At 37.1% G+C, this 12,512-nt stretch overlaps 3 protein-coding genes across 3 annotated transcripts; 2 read left to right on the top strand and 1 right to left on the bottom strand.

Moving 5' to 3' along the window:
• The first annotated feature begins 1,063 nt into the window (after nucleotides 1-1,063).
• On the top strand, nucleotides 1,064-7,328 carry LOC113230429. The gene is made up of 3 exons (XM_026464360.1): nucleotides 1,064-1,412; nucleotides 1,984-2,079; nucleotides 6,669-7,328. Exons 1-3 carry the CDS (start codon nucleotides 1,209-1,211, stop codon nucleotides 6,807-6,809), a joined length of 441 nt encoding a protein of 146 aa, XP_026320145.1. The 5' UTR covers nucleotides 1,064-1,208; the 3' UTR covers nucleotides 6,810-7,328.
• A 1,113-nt stretch (nucleotides 7,329-8,441) lies between these two features.
• Nucleotides 8,442-9,818, top strand: LOC113230492. Its single transcript, XM_026464447.1, has 3 exons — nucleotides 8,442-8,729; nucleotides 8,814-8,915; nucleotides 9,637-9,818. The coding sequence occupies exons 1-3, from the start codon at nucleotides 8,487-8,489 to the stop codon at nucleotides 9,775-9,777; spliced, it is 486 nt and encodes a 161-aa protein (XP_026320232.1). The 5' UTR covers nucleotides 8,442-8,486; the 3' UTR covers nucleotides 9,778-9,818.
• A 137-nt stretch (nucleotides 9,819-9,955) lies between these two features.
• LOC113230266 (probable dimethyladenosine transferase) lies at nucleotides 9,956-12,452 on the bottom strand. The gene is made up of 5 exons (XM_026464118.1): nucleotides 12,326-12,452; nucleotides 12,057-12,243; nucleotides 11,565-11,868; nucleotides 10,377-10,598; nucleotides 9,956-10,108 (listed from the first exon to the last, which is right to left on the bottom strand). Exons 1-5 carry the CDS (start codon nucleotides 12,381-12,383, stop codon nucleotides 9,959-9,961), a joined length of 921 nt encoding a protein of 306 aa, XP_026319903.1. The 5' UTR covers nucleotides 12,384-12,452; the 3' UTR covers nucleotides 9,956-9,958.
• Between the last annotated feature and the right edge of the window lie 60 nt (nucleotides 12,453-12,512).

Genomic DNA, 12,512 nt, shown 5'->3' on the forward strand with positions numbered 1-12,512 from the left:
GCGAAGTCTATTAGGGAGATGTTGGCAGTCTGTGAGGTATATGCCGCATCACACGGACTAATTTATAATGTTAAAAAAAGCGAGTTCATGATCTTCAAGGCCGCCGGTAGGTGTCCAGAGTCATTTCCAGCTATTTCGCTAAATGGCATGAGTGTAAAACAGGTGTCTCATTTTAAATACCTTGGACATATACTTGCCGACGACCTTAAAGATGATGACGACGTCGAGAGGGAACGCAGGGCTTTGGCGGTCCGCGGGAATATGCTGGCCCGCAGGTTTGCCCGCTGTACGGACCAAGTAAAAATTACACTTTTTAAAGCGTATTGTCAGGGTCTGTACACGGGCGGCTTGTGGTTTAGCTGTTCGCAAAGGTCGCTGAATTCCCTTCGCGTCCAGTACAACAACGTGTTCAGGATGATGTTGAGACTACCCCGGTACTGCAGTGCCTCTGCAATGTTTGCTCTATCCCATACAAGCTGCTTTAATGCGGTCTTGCGGAGAAAGGTAGCATCTTTGGTTAGTAGGCTCCGGGGTAGTGGCAACAGCATTCTGAGAGTTGTTGCAAACGACCACAGAGCGCCTGTACTGAGGCATCTCGTACGGACAATGATTCCGCACGAGATGCCTCGTAAGTACATGACATTTTAGTTTCTAAGTAATTTATAATTATAATTTCATACTAACAATAGTCTATAAGTTTGTTTCTTTATTTTTCTACTAATACCAATGGATCCTGTTATCTGAGAAATAAATAATTTGAATTTGCATTTGAATTTGAATATTGATCTACTTTAATTAAATGTTTGCATGTCGATAATGACTTATCGATAGATTAAGATACGACACTAAAGAAATCCGCCATTTGTTCTTTCAAGTTTTTTTTTGGTTAGTACGTTCATTCCGTAGTTAGGGCAGCTCCTTTCTTTTATTTTTTTCCAATCTCTAAGGAGTCAAGAGTCAAACTAACTGAGATCTCTATGGTAGTATAGTCATCTACCAGCTACAATTTAAAATATATTCACATGTCATCGATTAATGTTATGAATTGTAGTATTATAATCCCATTGTATTTTGATTTTAATCATACACTCTTCGAATGCTGGCCATGTATTAAAAACGTGACTAATTGAAGAATTACTACTAATTTACTATTTACTGTGTTTTCTATTTCATGTCCATTTCTATTATTGCTAACATAATTTAAAGAAATGGCTCAAACAGCGGGCGTAAAACCTTTTCCTATCGCTGGTCGCGTGGCATCAGAGAGAGAGCGAACTTTGGGCATGACACCCACTGAAAGGTGTTGGCGAAAGCAATGGTTGCAAGATCAAATTTTGGATCCAAATGAACCTTGTGACATCCCAGAATACTGGAAGGAACGCACAAACCCTATCCGTCGCATATACACAGCGGTAAAATTGTTTGGTTAAATAAGAATATTAATTCTTCCCATTTTGTTTGCAGTTATGTCTAAATATAAGTATTTTATTGAATGAACTGTAATAATCATTTGAAGCAATACTTTGACATATGTATATACACGATGGAAAAATATAAATTATAATTAATTAATACTGAAATATTTTTTATAATATTTCGTTGTAAAGCGGTGTCTTTTCAATGAAATATAAAAAGAGCTATCACTCAAAAACTATAATATTTAGGACTATCGTGAATATGGTTTCAATTGCTCAATGTATCAAAGCATACTTTACTTAAATGTTTACAGCAATTATGCTGCTGTAAATATTTGTTTCAGTAGAGTATTCCTCCCATTTCCACGCGATTTTAGAGACGTAATAAATTACGTAATTTTTATTGTCAGTGTCATCATTTTCATAGATACAGAAAGTTCAAGGATGAATTTCAAGGTTTTACTTTCACTGTCAGCTACTTCCTTAGAAAAGTCATAAATTAAATTCTACTCGAGCTTGTTAAGAAATGTTTTAAAATCCGCTAAATATTTAGTACATCACGTTTCAGGGTCCTCAAAGCCTCGCTAGATTCATTGGGTGTAAATGTTTACTGGCTGCTTTTGGCGTTCTATGCATCCACTACTACTTCAAATATAACGGAAACGTGAGTACGATTCCTTATTTTTTTACCTATGTGGCAGAATTCAGATAAGTAAGTATCTAGATACATAAGTACGGCAAGTACTAAAATGAGATGCCAGAAGAGGATCGCGATGTGCAATGTGCCTATGAAAAGCGGGGAAAGAACATATGCTTATGGATGGTAGGAAAAAGAACCAGTATAAATTTATCATTTGAATGTCGGCTATTCTTTGGCTATCATTTGAATTTTGTTTTGGGGTTCCGTTTGCTGGTCAAAATTTGCCATCCGTGAAGTTTGAGACTATTGTATGACAAAAACTTTATACTAAAAGTTAATACTTTAAAAAAAATAAATTATAAGTGCGCATTTGACTTCCATCTCACCTGGTGGACAGTGACGATGAGGTCGACGATGGAGCATACACACCTAAATTGTGCCTATTCACTCTCACCTTGTGAAGGCCCAAGTTATAACGTTCAGGGAACAAGTCTGAAGGCAGGGAATTCCACCCTATAGCCGTTCGCCATATAAATGTGGAAGCATAACGCTTCGTACGAATCTTTGGAATATCCACAACATAGGGGTGGAACTGAAACCTACGTCTGGTCCCCCGGTGATGGAAAGGGGAAGGCGGAATAAATAGAGTAATTCCATCACACACTCTCCGTGATATATCCTGTAAAATACCGATAAACAGGCAACTTTACGGCGGTGTTCAAGGCTCTGCAGCTTCGCATCCACTGATTCCGAGTCGCCTATAAGCCTCTTGACACGGTTGTCAATTGAATCCAAAGTGGCCAGTTGGTATGTAGCAGAGCCATCCCAAAGGTGGCAGCAATACTCCTAACAATGCACGACCTACTAACTAACTTAACTACTTAACTACTCCTAAGAATGTACCTAATATGTACGACCGAACTTGTGCTTGGTACAGCTGAGTCAACTGTCCCGGTGTAAAGTAACGCCTCACTCTAGAGAGGATACCAAGCTTCCTTGCTGCATTTTTGGCCATGGATTCAATGTATCTGCCGAAGTTTAAATTGGACGACTGGTCCATTCCAAGTAGCTGGAGACAGTCGGCTATCGGTATGGATATATCATGAAAAGTCGGAGTCACCTCAAAGGAACTCCGTTTTGTGGAGAATAGACACGCCTGCGTTTTGGTAGCGTTAAATTTGACAAGATTGGCATCGTCCCAATCGGAGACAGCCTCGAGCGTCAAATCCAAGCGGCTAACCGTGGATTCTCGACAAGACTGGATTTCCTCTGCACTGACCCTTGCGTTGGTCAAGCAGGTGGTATCTATAACTGTGCTGTCATCAGCATACGCAAAGGTATCTGGAATTAACATATCATTGATATGCAACAGAAAGAGAGTTGCAGGCAGTACGACGTTGCGGACAGAACCCTGAGGAACTCGCCATATGTTCGGAAGAGTAGCCTTCTAAGACCACTCGAATCGAACGTTCGCTCAAAAAATCCGACGCCCAATAGCAAAGGTCAGTGGGAAGCGCATAAGAGGGAAACTTACTTAAAAGACTTGCGTGCCAGAACCTGTCAAAGGCTTTAGAAATGTCCAAAGACTACAAGTGCTTCGCCTTGCTTTTCTATATCCTCGCTCCATATGTGACAGGCATACGCAAGAAAATCCCCAGTAGATCGCCTTCATCGGCATCCGTATTGGCGATCACTGAGGAGGTCGTTGTCCTCAAGGTATAACAGGAGACGGTTGTTGAGTACACGTTCCATAGTCTTGCAGAGTATGGAAGTGACTGAGATAGGTCTATACTTGATAGGGTCAGCTCTGCTTCCCTTTTCCGGCACAGGTTGCACGTTTGCAAGCTTCCACGACTTGGGAACTACACTAGTCTCAAGTGAGAGGCGGTACAGGCGTGTGAGGACAGGAGACAACACAGGCGCACAGTTACGCAGGACGTACTCCATACCCAATTTAGCTGATTTACGCGGCGTCAGTCGGGGATAGCCACCTGGTCCTCCCTTCCGGTCGCCAACCGGCAAGGTGGAGCATTTCGGGATTTATCGTTCTGTGGCGGGGCAGCCTTTCACGGGCGGCTTTCCCGCTATTTAGGCCCCCAACTTCCCACACTCGGCTAGCGGTGCACCGTGCTTCGGATCTCGCTAGCCTTCAGAACCGAGTGCTCAGTGTGGGCGTGGCAGTATAAGCTACAACTCGTCGTCAGACGCAATGCAACTGTTCAGACCCGACCTCCTAATGGCAACTCCCGGATATCGGGAGGGTGGTGACTAGCCACGGCGGAAGCCTACCACCAGTAGTTGTTGCTCTTTAACACCATCCAGGGGTCACTTGTAGGGTCTCAAAGGTAAACCCACGGAAGCAAGCAATATCAACCCCCAAAAGAACGTTATGATATCGTATTTAGATGACAAAAGTCATGTTATACCGTTCCGTGACCCGTTTAGATCTTTCAAGTTGTTTCTACAATTTCTAATACGATATTTTTAACAAAAAACACTAAGTTAGTACATAGGTACACAGTTCCGTATTGAAACACTAGCCACTCAAACACAACTTACGTGGAGCTGTAATAACAACAATTGTTCATGTATTTAGAACAAGTAAAATGTTTCTCGACACGTTTACGTGGTGTTGTGTCTAGAATAAATAGTAATAATAATAAATTAGAGTAAATTTGGAATAACACGGTAGACGTATTAAGTGTAGCGGACTGCGTCAGTGGGTTAAAGGGTGGGTGCAAGGCCAAAGAAAATGTGTTTCTGATTGTAGCGGACTATATGAATGGGTTCGGGTATGTGCTATCAACAAGTGAGCAAAACCAAAGCAAATGTACTTACAGCTTATTAATTTATTAGAAAACCCGTAGCTATCAAAGCAAAACAGCAAACAAAAGCCGTGAAAAGGCGCCAAAAACAATCACATTTAAATTTAGAATTTAAATATAAAACTAAAACTGAAAGAGACTATAAAATATGTACAAAAGAGATTTATAGCGACAGCTGCGCTTTCGCTACGTTAAGTATTGTTCATTTACAACAAAATATCCTCAACACGGCGTACGTGGAGCTTTGTTAAATGTTGTTAATTTAGAATAAATCAAACCATCCTCGACACGGTTTGCGTGGAGCATTGTTAAATGTTGTTAATTCAGAACAAATCAAATCATCGTCGACGCGGTTTACTTGGAGTAAGTAGGCACAACTATATAAGCGGGGTTTTGTTTGTAGTGAAAAAGGCCTAATGATATCAAAAAACAATCGCAGCGAGCCAAAAATATTTGTTCGGGTGAATGTGGCATTTTGCAAAGCAAAGCGTGAGATAATAATAATAATCACCGACCGCACTGTCCTCAGCAACAGATCTGATATAACATTAACTGTAAAATCTACAAAGACCAACTACCTCCTAGATATTGCCGTTCCCAATACAAACAACCTAAAACAGAAACACACTGAAAAAATACAAAAATACATACCTTTAGCAGACGAAATCAAACAGATGTGGCACCAAGAAACCAATAAGATAGTCCCCATTATAATTTCGCCAACTGGTATCAAACCGAAAATCCTTCATACCGCCTTTAAAATGATAGATCTACACCCCAAGATCAACTCACACTGGCGCAGAGTCGAAGCGTCGCGATGCGTCATGTTTTTCGCTTACAGCATATTCATCTATATTTTCCAATTATTAAGGTACAAATTTGAGTTTTGCAAATATGGCGTCGCCTAGCGGTGGAGTTGATAAACAGGACGCGACGCGACGCGACGCTTCGACTCTGCGCCAGTGTGAGTTGAGCCTAAAACATCCATACCTCTACAAAAGTCAGTTGTACTAGACACATGCTCGATAGTCCGCCGTTTCTTAAATACACCTGATTCAACAAACTCCACAAAAAGTCACCACTCACTCATATCCCCTCACAACACCACAACCGAACCAGAATACTTGGCTTAGGCCCGTACCAGGTTCCAAATATCCGAGCTTCAGTCGAGTACAAGATAAAATCTTAACATAATAATAATAATAATGAGATGGCGCCGCTCAGACAGAAATTGGCCCATGCGGTGGAAGTAATGACAGAATAAGCTGCTTACACTTATAAAAAAACAAAACTCACTTACCGGTTGATTATTTTCACTTTTTTCACCTAACACAAAGTCACTTAACTTTCAGCATCATTTTGAAGGTTTCAGCATTGGTAGTTTTCAACGTGGTTTTTGGCATAGGAAATAAAATATATTATAAGAAAAAAACATTAAAAATTTTCACTTTAAATTTCGAATACGCGACGTAACAATGACGTGAAACTCGGACAACGCCAAAAAATGTAATGACCACAAATTAGAAAGACATGACCTTGTGAGTATAGTGTTCTGTGAACATGACTGTCCCGAAATGCGTAGGGGGGTTGTAGTGGAAGAGGGCGTAGTTTCTAGCTCAGAAGGCTTTAAATAGTGTGAAAAAGATGGCACCATACTACGTACTGCATGTAAATAAGTAATCATCTTCGAGTGAGATACGAAGTGTCACCTTGATACTGCTAATTTCAAAATTTAAAGACCACTTAATCATATAGGTACGTAATTATGCTCTGTATTATTTATTTCAGGACTGGACGAAGAAGGGTGGTTGGAGAGTAATAAAGACTCGACCAATGATTTTGCCTGGCCAGGAAGGTTTCCCCTTCAAACCTGACCGTTGCGAACATACCGACTACGCTAACAGGAACTTTAGAAACTCACCAATATAAATCAAAATAGTTAATTAGTAGGTATAGTTGAAGAAATATTATTTGCACCGATTAATGTTATCTCTTGGAAAGGCTTATCCTTTCTCTTACAATAGGGTAATAAAACCATTAACACTTGTTTAATTTAAAGCGTATATGGACTTAATGATCTTGACACATCGCGTTAAATTACTAATAAACTAAAAATTACTATGCGTTAAATGACCGTTTCAAATGCTGTTTCTGAATTCTAGTTTTCAATTAATTCTTTACTCAACAGGTTTTTTTAACAGTAGGTACTTTGTAAAATACCGACTGCCGATTATTTTCTTACTAATTCAACAAGTTATTTATTGCTAAAGATCATCAAGTTTACAAGTAAGTGCCAATGCGTTTTTACGCATTTTTCTTTTGTATTCAAATTAGTTATTTGCACTGTATAGATTGCACGCGTGTTACCGAGACGGTTCACTCTATTGTCCTATTGTACTCTAAAGATGAAGATGATAAGACGAATCGGTGCAAATAATATTTCGCCAACTATACTTATCAATAAATTCAGATATGGTATTTAAGTACGTAGGAGTTTTACTTTCTTGTGTCAATGGAATTCCTTAATATAATTACTTTGATTTTGTATGCTTTTTGAAGCTAGTTTTATTACTGTGTTTTTTAAGTATATGTGCACATTTTAATGGACATATCGCGAGAGCGTAATCGCAGAAATTGTAAATTTCATTCATTTTGTATGACAAACGTTTTATGCAATTTTGTCAACTTCTGCACTCCCCATTTTTGTGATCCTATAAAGATGAGTCGATCAGCACTAAAAAAAATTTTGATCAATTTAATTTATTTTTATTGATTTTTATGGACAACTGACGCTTGACCAAAAAATGGACTATGCCAAAATGGTTTTCCCAAAAAAAGACAATCGTTCATAGGATAGTTTCCTTGTATGGTTTAGGATTTCCCCATACTGTCGCATTTAAAAAAACACTCTGTATATTGACTTAAATCACTTTGCCCAATGACATAGTGTTAGAGACTTGAAGTGAATACAAAACCTAAGAACTCGATGTTATTATTTCCTGGGAACTTCCTTTATTTTTTTTATCCACCTATAAGGGGAACTCGGATAATGGATAATGCAATGCATGTCAGTTTGCTTGCTGCCATGCATAGATAATCTAAGCTGCCATGTCATTATTTGTTAAAGGCGGGAAAAGATCGGGTTCCTTCTTAGAGGATGGAAAAACCATAGTCTAAGGGTTCCTTCCTTCCTTCTACCACAGATTACAGAATATACTTCTACTATAGATTTTAGGAGCCTTCCTTCTATTTGAAATTGTCATTTTTTGACTAACATTTACACACTGCTTCGCTTGCGATTAATAATCAATAATAAATAAAAATGTTCCATGGAGTATATGATGTATATCTTTATATGATGTTATGATGTACATCTTTGTATCATTAACTTCCCGATGTCGCAACAAGCGATGTGCTGGACGATATCTCGTTAAACCGATCTATGCGTGTATTGGGTACTTTAACGAGAAAAAGTTGTGCGGCTGATATTAAAGTGTGTTTAGTGTTGAAGTTAATTGTATTTTGTACATACTTTGATTGTGTGTTTATTTATGAAAAAATCGTAAAAAAAAATAACATTTGCTTGGGATATAGATCCTCGTAAAAATGTCTCAAACAGCAGGTGTAAAGGCCTTTCCTATCGCTGGTCGTGTGACCTCAGAAAGGGAAAGATGCTTGGGTATGACTCCAACTGAAAGGGCTTGGCGGAAGCAGTGGTTACAAGATCAAATTCTGGACAAGAACGAACCCCGTTACGTTGAAGAATACTGGAAAGAACGCACTAATCCAATCCGTCGCTTTTACAGAAAGCCTTTAGACACGATTTTCACCCGTCTCGCGCCTACTATCGTAAGATTATATAACAAATTCTAACCTATACTAGTGTTCAACTCTGGAAGTAGTTGTTATGAAAACTATGTACTCATATTTCAGGGCCATGAACGCGCAGTCAACTATAGATACATCACTGGGAAGCTAGGATTGATTTTTGTTGGCATTCTTGGGGCTCACTATTACTTTAAATATAATGGCAATGTAAGTACTCAGATGTTTAGTATGCATCTACCACTGCTCGATTTTTCTAAGTGACCTAGTCTTCTTATCTTTTAGTCTAAGGTCTCTCACTTTGTAATTATAATAAGTATAGGGCAGATAACCATCAATTATCTGGTCTCAGAATTCTTTGTTTTTTTTTGTCTAGTACTCTCTAGAACAAAATTCACTGTGGGGCACTACCTAGAACAGCAAACTGTTGATCCTCTGAGGCCATAAAACGTATATTTGTACACTGTGTTAATTTCATATTTATGTGTCAATTATCACACTTGACTGAAATTAGACTGGATCTTCACAGGACATTGGCGAAATCGCCAATTTTTTGTATAATTTTTATAATAATGTTAAACTACCGGACATAGTTATTTTTACTTGACATTGGCAAAATCATTGATTATTTCGATGGAGCCATAACATTTAAAAGAAGAAGAAGAAGAAATTAGACTGCCAGTACCCCGTTTAAATTTTATTTTAAAAAACGAATTTTTTTCATGATATCCTAGTGAATGCAATCAAACAGGCAATACATTTTTTTTTATATTAGTGGTATTGCCGTTCTTTTTTAAAATGTAGTCTTTGACTGGCATTCTGTGACATGGCAGATGAGACTATGTACAAAATGTCATGTGCTTATTATTACACAGAGAAAACTACGTCTCATCTCTATATTGTATTAATAATAAAAATAATTATTATGCAGGACTGGACAAAGAAGGGTGGTTGGAGAGTACTAAAGACCAAACCTATGGTTCTCCCAGGGCAAGAAGGTTTCCCTTACCGTTCAGAGCATACTAAAGATGCTGACTATGCCAATAGGAACTTCAAGAACTCTCCTATATAAATATTAAATTTACTTATAATTTGTACATACAAAGAGAATTATGTATCTGTTTTAGTGAATAAAATGTTATTACTTTATTTTTGGAGTTTTCTATTCAGTATTGTATTTTAAATAAATAATTATTGTTATGTATCTTAGAAAATATTGAGTTATTTTAAATAAAAGAAATAGTAGTAGGTGGTTATGCAAAGTGTATTCCTTCAGAGTTGAAAGCATGTAATACTTTCATAAAATCATCAATGTCCATTGTTCTGGCTCTCATTTGGTCAGCTTCTGCATTGGTAAGGATTTCTTGTACTTTATGTTTTATGTCAAAGTCCTCTTGTATCTCCTAGAAATGAGAAATCGGTCATAAATATGATAACAAACATTAAAAAACCGAAAGAAAGTTGACACCATGTTTTGAATTTTAAGAACACTGGGTCCCAATAAAATTAAGTTTCAATAACATAAGGTGGAAGGGGTAAAAAAATGAAAGAAAGGGGTGAGGGTGATGGCTTTTGTAATAATATATAACAATGGATAAGTTCAGTTCAATATTTGGCTGTGCCATAAAACAAGCCTACATATAGCCAATACCTTAGAAGTTAATAGCTTACCTTATTATGAAGAGAACAGTGCACTTTGTAATTCTTCTCTAGCACAGCCATAGTAGTAGAATGTTTGAATGCTGCAGCCAACGTCTTATTTTTTCTTACAAATGCTATCCTAGTAAGACCATCCCATTCCACAAAGTTGATTGGTGGGGGTGGATTCCTAGGTTCAATCCTCACTACACTTGATTCAACTTTTGGTGGAGGCCTGAAGTTGTTTTTTCCTACCTGTGAAATAAAATTTATTTTTATAATTAGCAACTCAAAACACTAGTGTAGTTTTACAGCAGCATACTGCAACCTAAAGTACATTGGTAAAATTATATGTAGAGTAAAAGTGAAAAGTACATCACATTTTTTCTATTGTTACGTAAAGAACACCAGGAGCATATTGTGTTCTAATCTGTATTAAATTAGCAACAAGAGACAAAAGAGACTTTTTAACATAATTTTTTTACTTTTCTTTTTCTTTCCTTAATTATGAATTTAAATATCCTAAATAAATAGAAACTAAAAAGTATCTCTATTTCAACCATAGCTTTACAGCTTCTCATTAATTACATTAAAGTTATTCAGCTTTTTCAAATATTTGTATGGCCTACATTTATTTCTCTCATGAGTTTGGGTATAATTTGTGGTTATCTATGTGTGTGTCCATGGCGACACAAGGTTTCCTTAGGGCTATGTTGAGTGTGTGCGTTATTATATTATTAATCATGTTAAAAATAATTAAGTCTCTGAACCGACAAAAAGGAATAGGCTGATGCCCTAGAATACCTGACCCCCTAAGTTCTGAGTAGATAAGTGTGTAAAAAGTGATAAACAACCTTTAACCTGTGAGCCATAAAATTCATTTTGGTATGACTCCTTATTGCATCACTAGTGAAGGACATTTTAAGAAACTTTTTAAGCTAATTTGATCTGTCACATATACTTACTTAAATATAGAATAAAAATTTCAACCGTAAAGCTAGAATTCTTTCACACTTTTCTGTTAAAAACATAAGAAAACTCAGCATCACAAGGTAGGCTAGAGGGTCAAGTTCTTAGGGTGTTGACTGTACAATGTAAATAGTGTTGAAAATCAACCTACAACCTGTGATATTGACATGTGGTTGTGATAGTGTCTGGATTGGCTAAGTACAGGTCGGTATGGAAAGTGTTAAAAATAATTATAAAATTAAAGTTGTTCACCTTCATTAACATGTCAACTCTTGCCAACAATTGAGTATTTATAGATAGTCTACAGAACAATTTATCTCCAGGTTTAGCAACCAATCTATCAGCAAATTCTTTCTGGAACATAAGTACTGCACATCTAAAGAAAGGTCTATGTAGTAACAGCTTAAATACTAGAGGTGAACTGATTTGATATGGTATGTTGGCTACACAGATATCAAAAAATGGCAGTTCTGTTTTTAAAATATCTCCAACTAGGATTTGCAGTTTTGCTTGGTAAGGTGTTCCCTGTACTCGCTTTTGTAACTCAGCTACTAGTCTGTAAAGAAAAATAGACAACATTATACAACTGTATATATAGAATTCGTTTTCAGTACTTATTAGTGCTTATTAGAAAACAATGGTAAAATACGTTATGGTCACTTCATTAAATGTTGCGTTTATTTTAAATGCATAAAGACAAATCTTGCCTGAATTTGAAATGGAATTCCTACAATTTTAAGTTACCTTGTATCAATTTCGCACGCGATGACTTTCTTCACCCTGTCCAGCATTTTGATGGTCATGTTCCCCGTACCAGGGCCAATTTCAAGGGCCACATCTGTAGGCCTCAAACCAGACTTATCAAGCATAGATGTGATAATTAGAGGGTTTTTGAGAATATGTTGACCGAAATCTTTGTTGAACTGTATACCTAGTACAAAAAAAATTGAAGAATATTTCATACTCGTTCGTTAAGCATACATAACCTCTACATTTTGGTTATTTTATAGTACCTTGTTTAGCAATTTCATTATGGACTCGAGACTTTTTCTCTGTCTTTATTTTAGGCATTTTTATTACTAATCTAAATACAAAAACTAGTAATATTTCAATTACAAAAACTAGGATCACACATGAGATAAAACAAAGTGCAAGAAACGTCAAATAATAGAGCCACTACAATTCCATATTGATTGATCA

The sequence above is a fragment of the Hyposmocoma kahamanoa genome, unplaced genomic scaffold, assembly GCF_003589595.1.
Source record: "Hyposmocoma kahamanoa isolate Upper Pololo Valley unplaced genomic scaffold, ASM358959v1 63, whole genome shotgun sequence".
NCBI classification, from domain to species: domain Eukaryota; kingdom Metazoa; phylum Arthropoda; class Insecta; order Lepidoptera; family Cosmopterigidae; genus Hyposmocoma; species Hyposmocoma kahamanoa.

Excerpts from the sequence above, each read along its gene's own strand:
- LOC113230429 (XM_026464360.1), top strand. The coding sequence starts at position 1,209 with ATGGCTCAAACAGCGGGCGTAAAACCTTTTCCTATCGCTGGTCGCGTG. Across the intron at positions 1,413-1,983 it reads TCCGTCGCATATACACAGCG|GGTCCTCAAAGCCTCGCTAG; the intron begins GTAAAATTGTTT and ends ATCACGTTTCAG. Across the intron at positions 2,080-6,668 it reads ACTTCAAATATAACGGAAAC|GACTGGACGAAGAAGGGTGG; the intron begins GTGAGTACGATT and ends TATTTATTTCAG.
- LOC113230266 (XM_026464118.1), bottom strand. The coding sequence starts at position 12,383 with ATGCCTAAAATAAAGACAGAGAAAAAGTCTCGAGTCCATAATGAAATT. Across the intron at positions 11,869-12,056 it reads GCGTGCGAAATTGATACAAG|ACTAGTAGCTGAGTTACAAA; the intron begins GTAACTTAAAAT and ends TTTTCTTTACAG. Across the intron at positions 10,599-11,564 it reads GAGTTGACATGTTAATGAAG|GTAGGAAAAAACAACTTCAG; the intron begins GTGAACAACTTT and ends TTTATTTCACAG.
- LOC113230492 (XM_026464447.1), top strand. The coding sequence starts at position 8,487 with ATGTCTCAAACAGCAGGTGTAAAGGCCTTTCCTATCGCTGGTCGTGTG. Across the intron at positions 8,730-8,813 it reads CCCGTCTCGCGCCTACTATC|GGCCATGAACGCGCAGTCAA; the intron begins GTAAGATTATAT and ends CTCATATTTCAG. Across the intron at positions 8,916-9,636 it reads ACTTTAAATATAATGGCAAT|GACTGGACAAAGAAGGGTGG; the intron begins GTAAGTACTCAG and ends ATTATTATGCAG.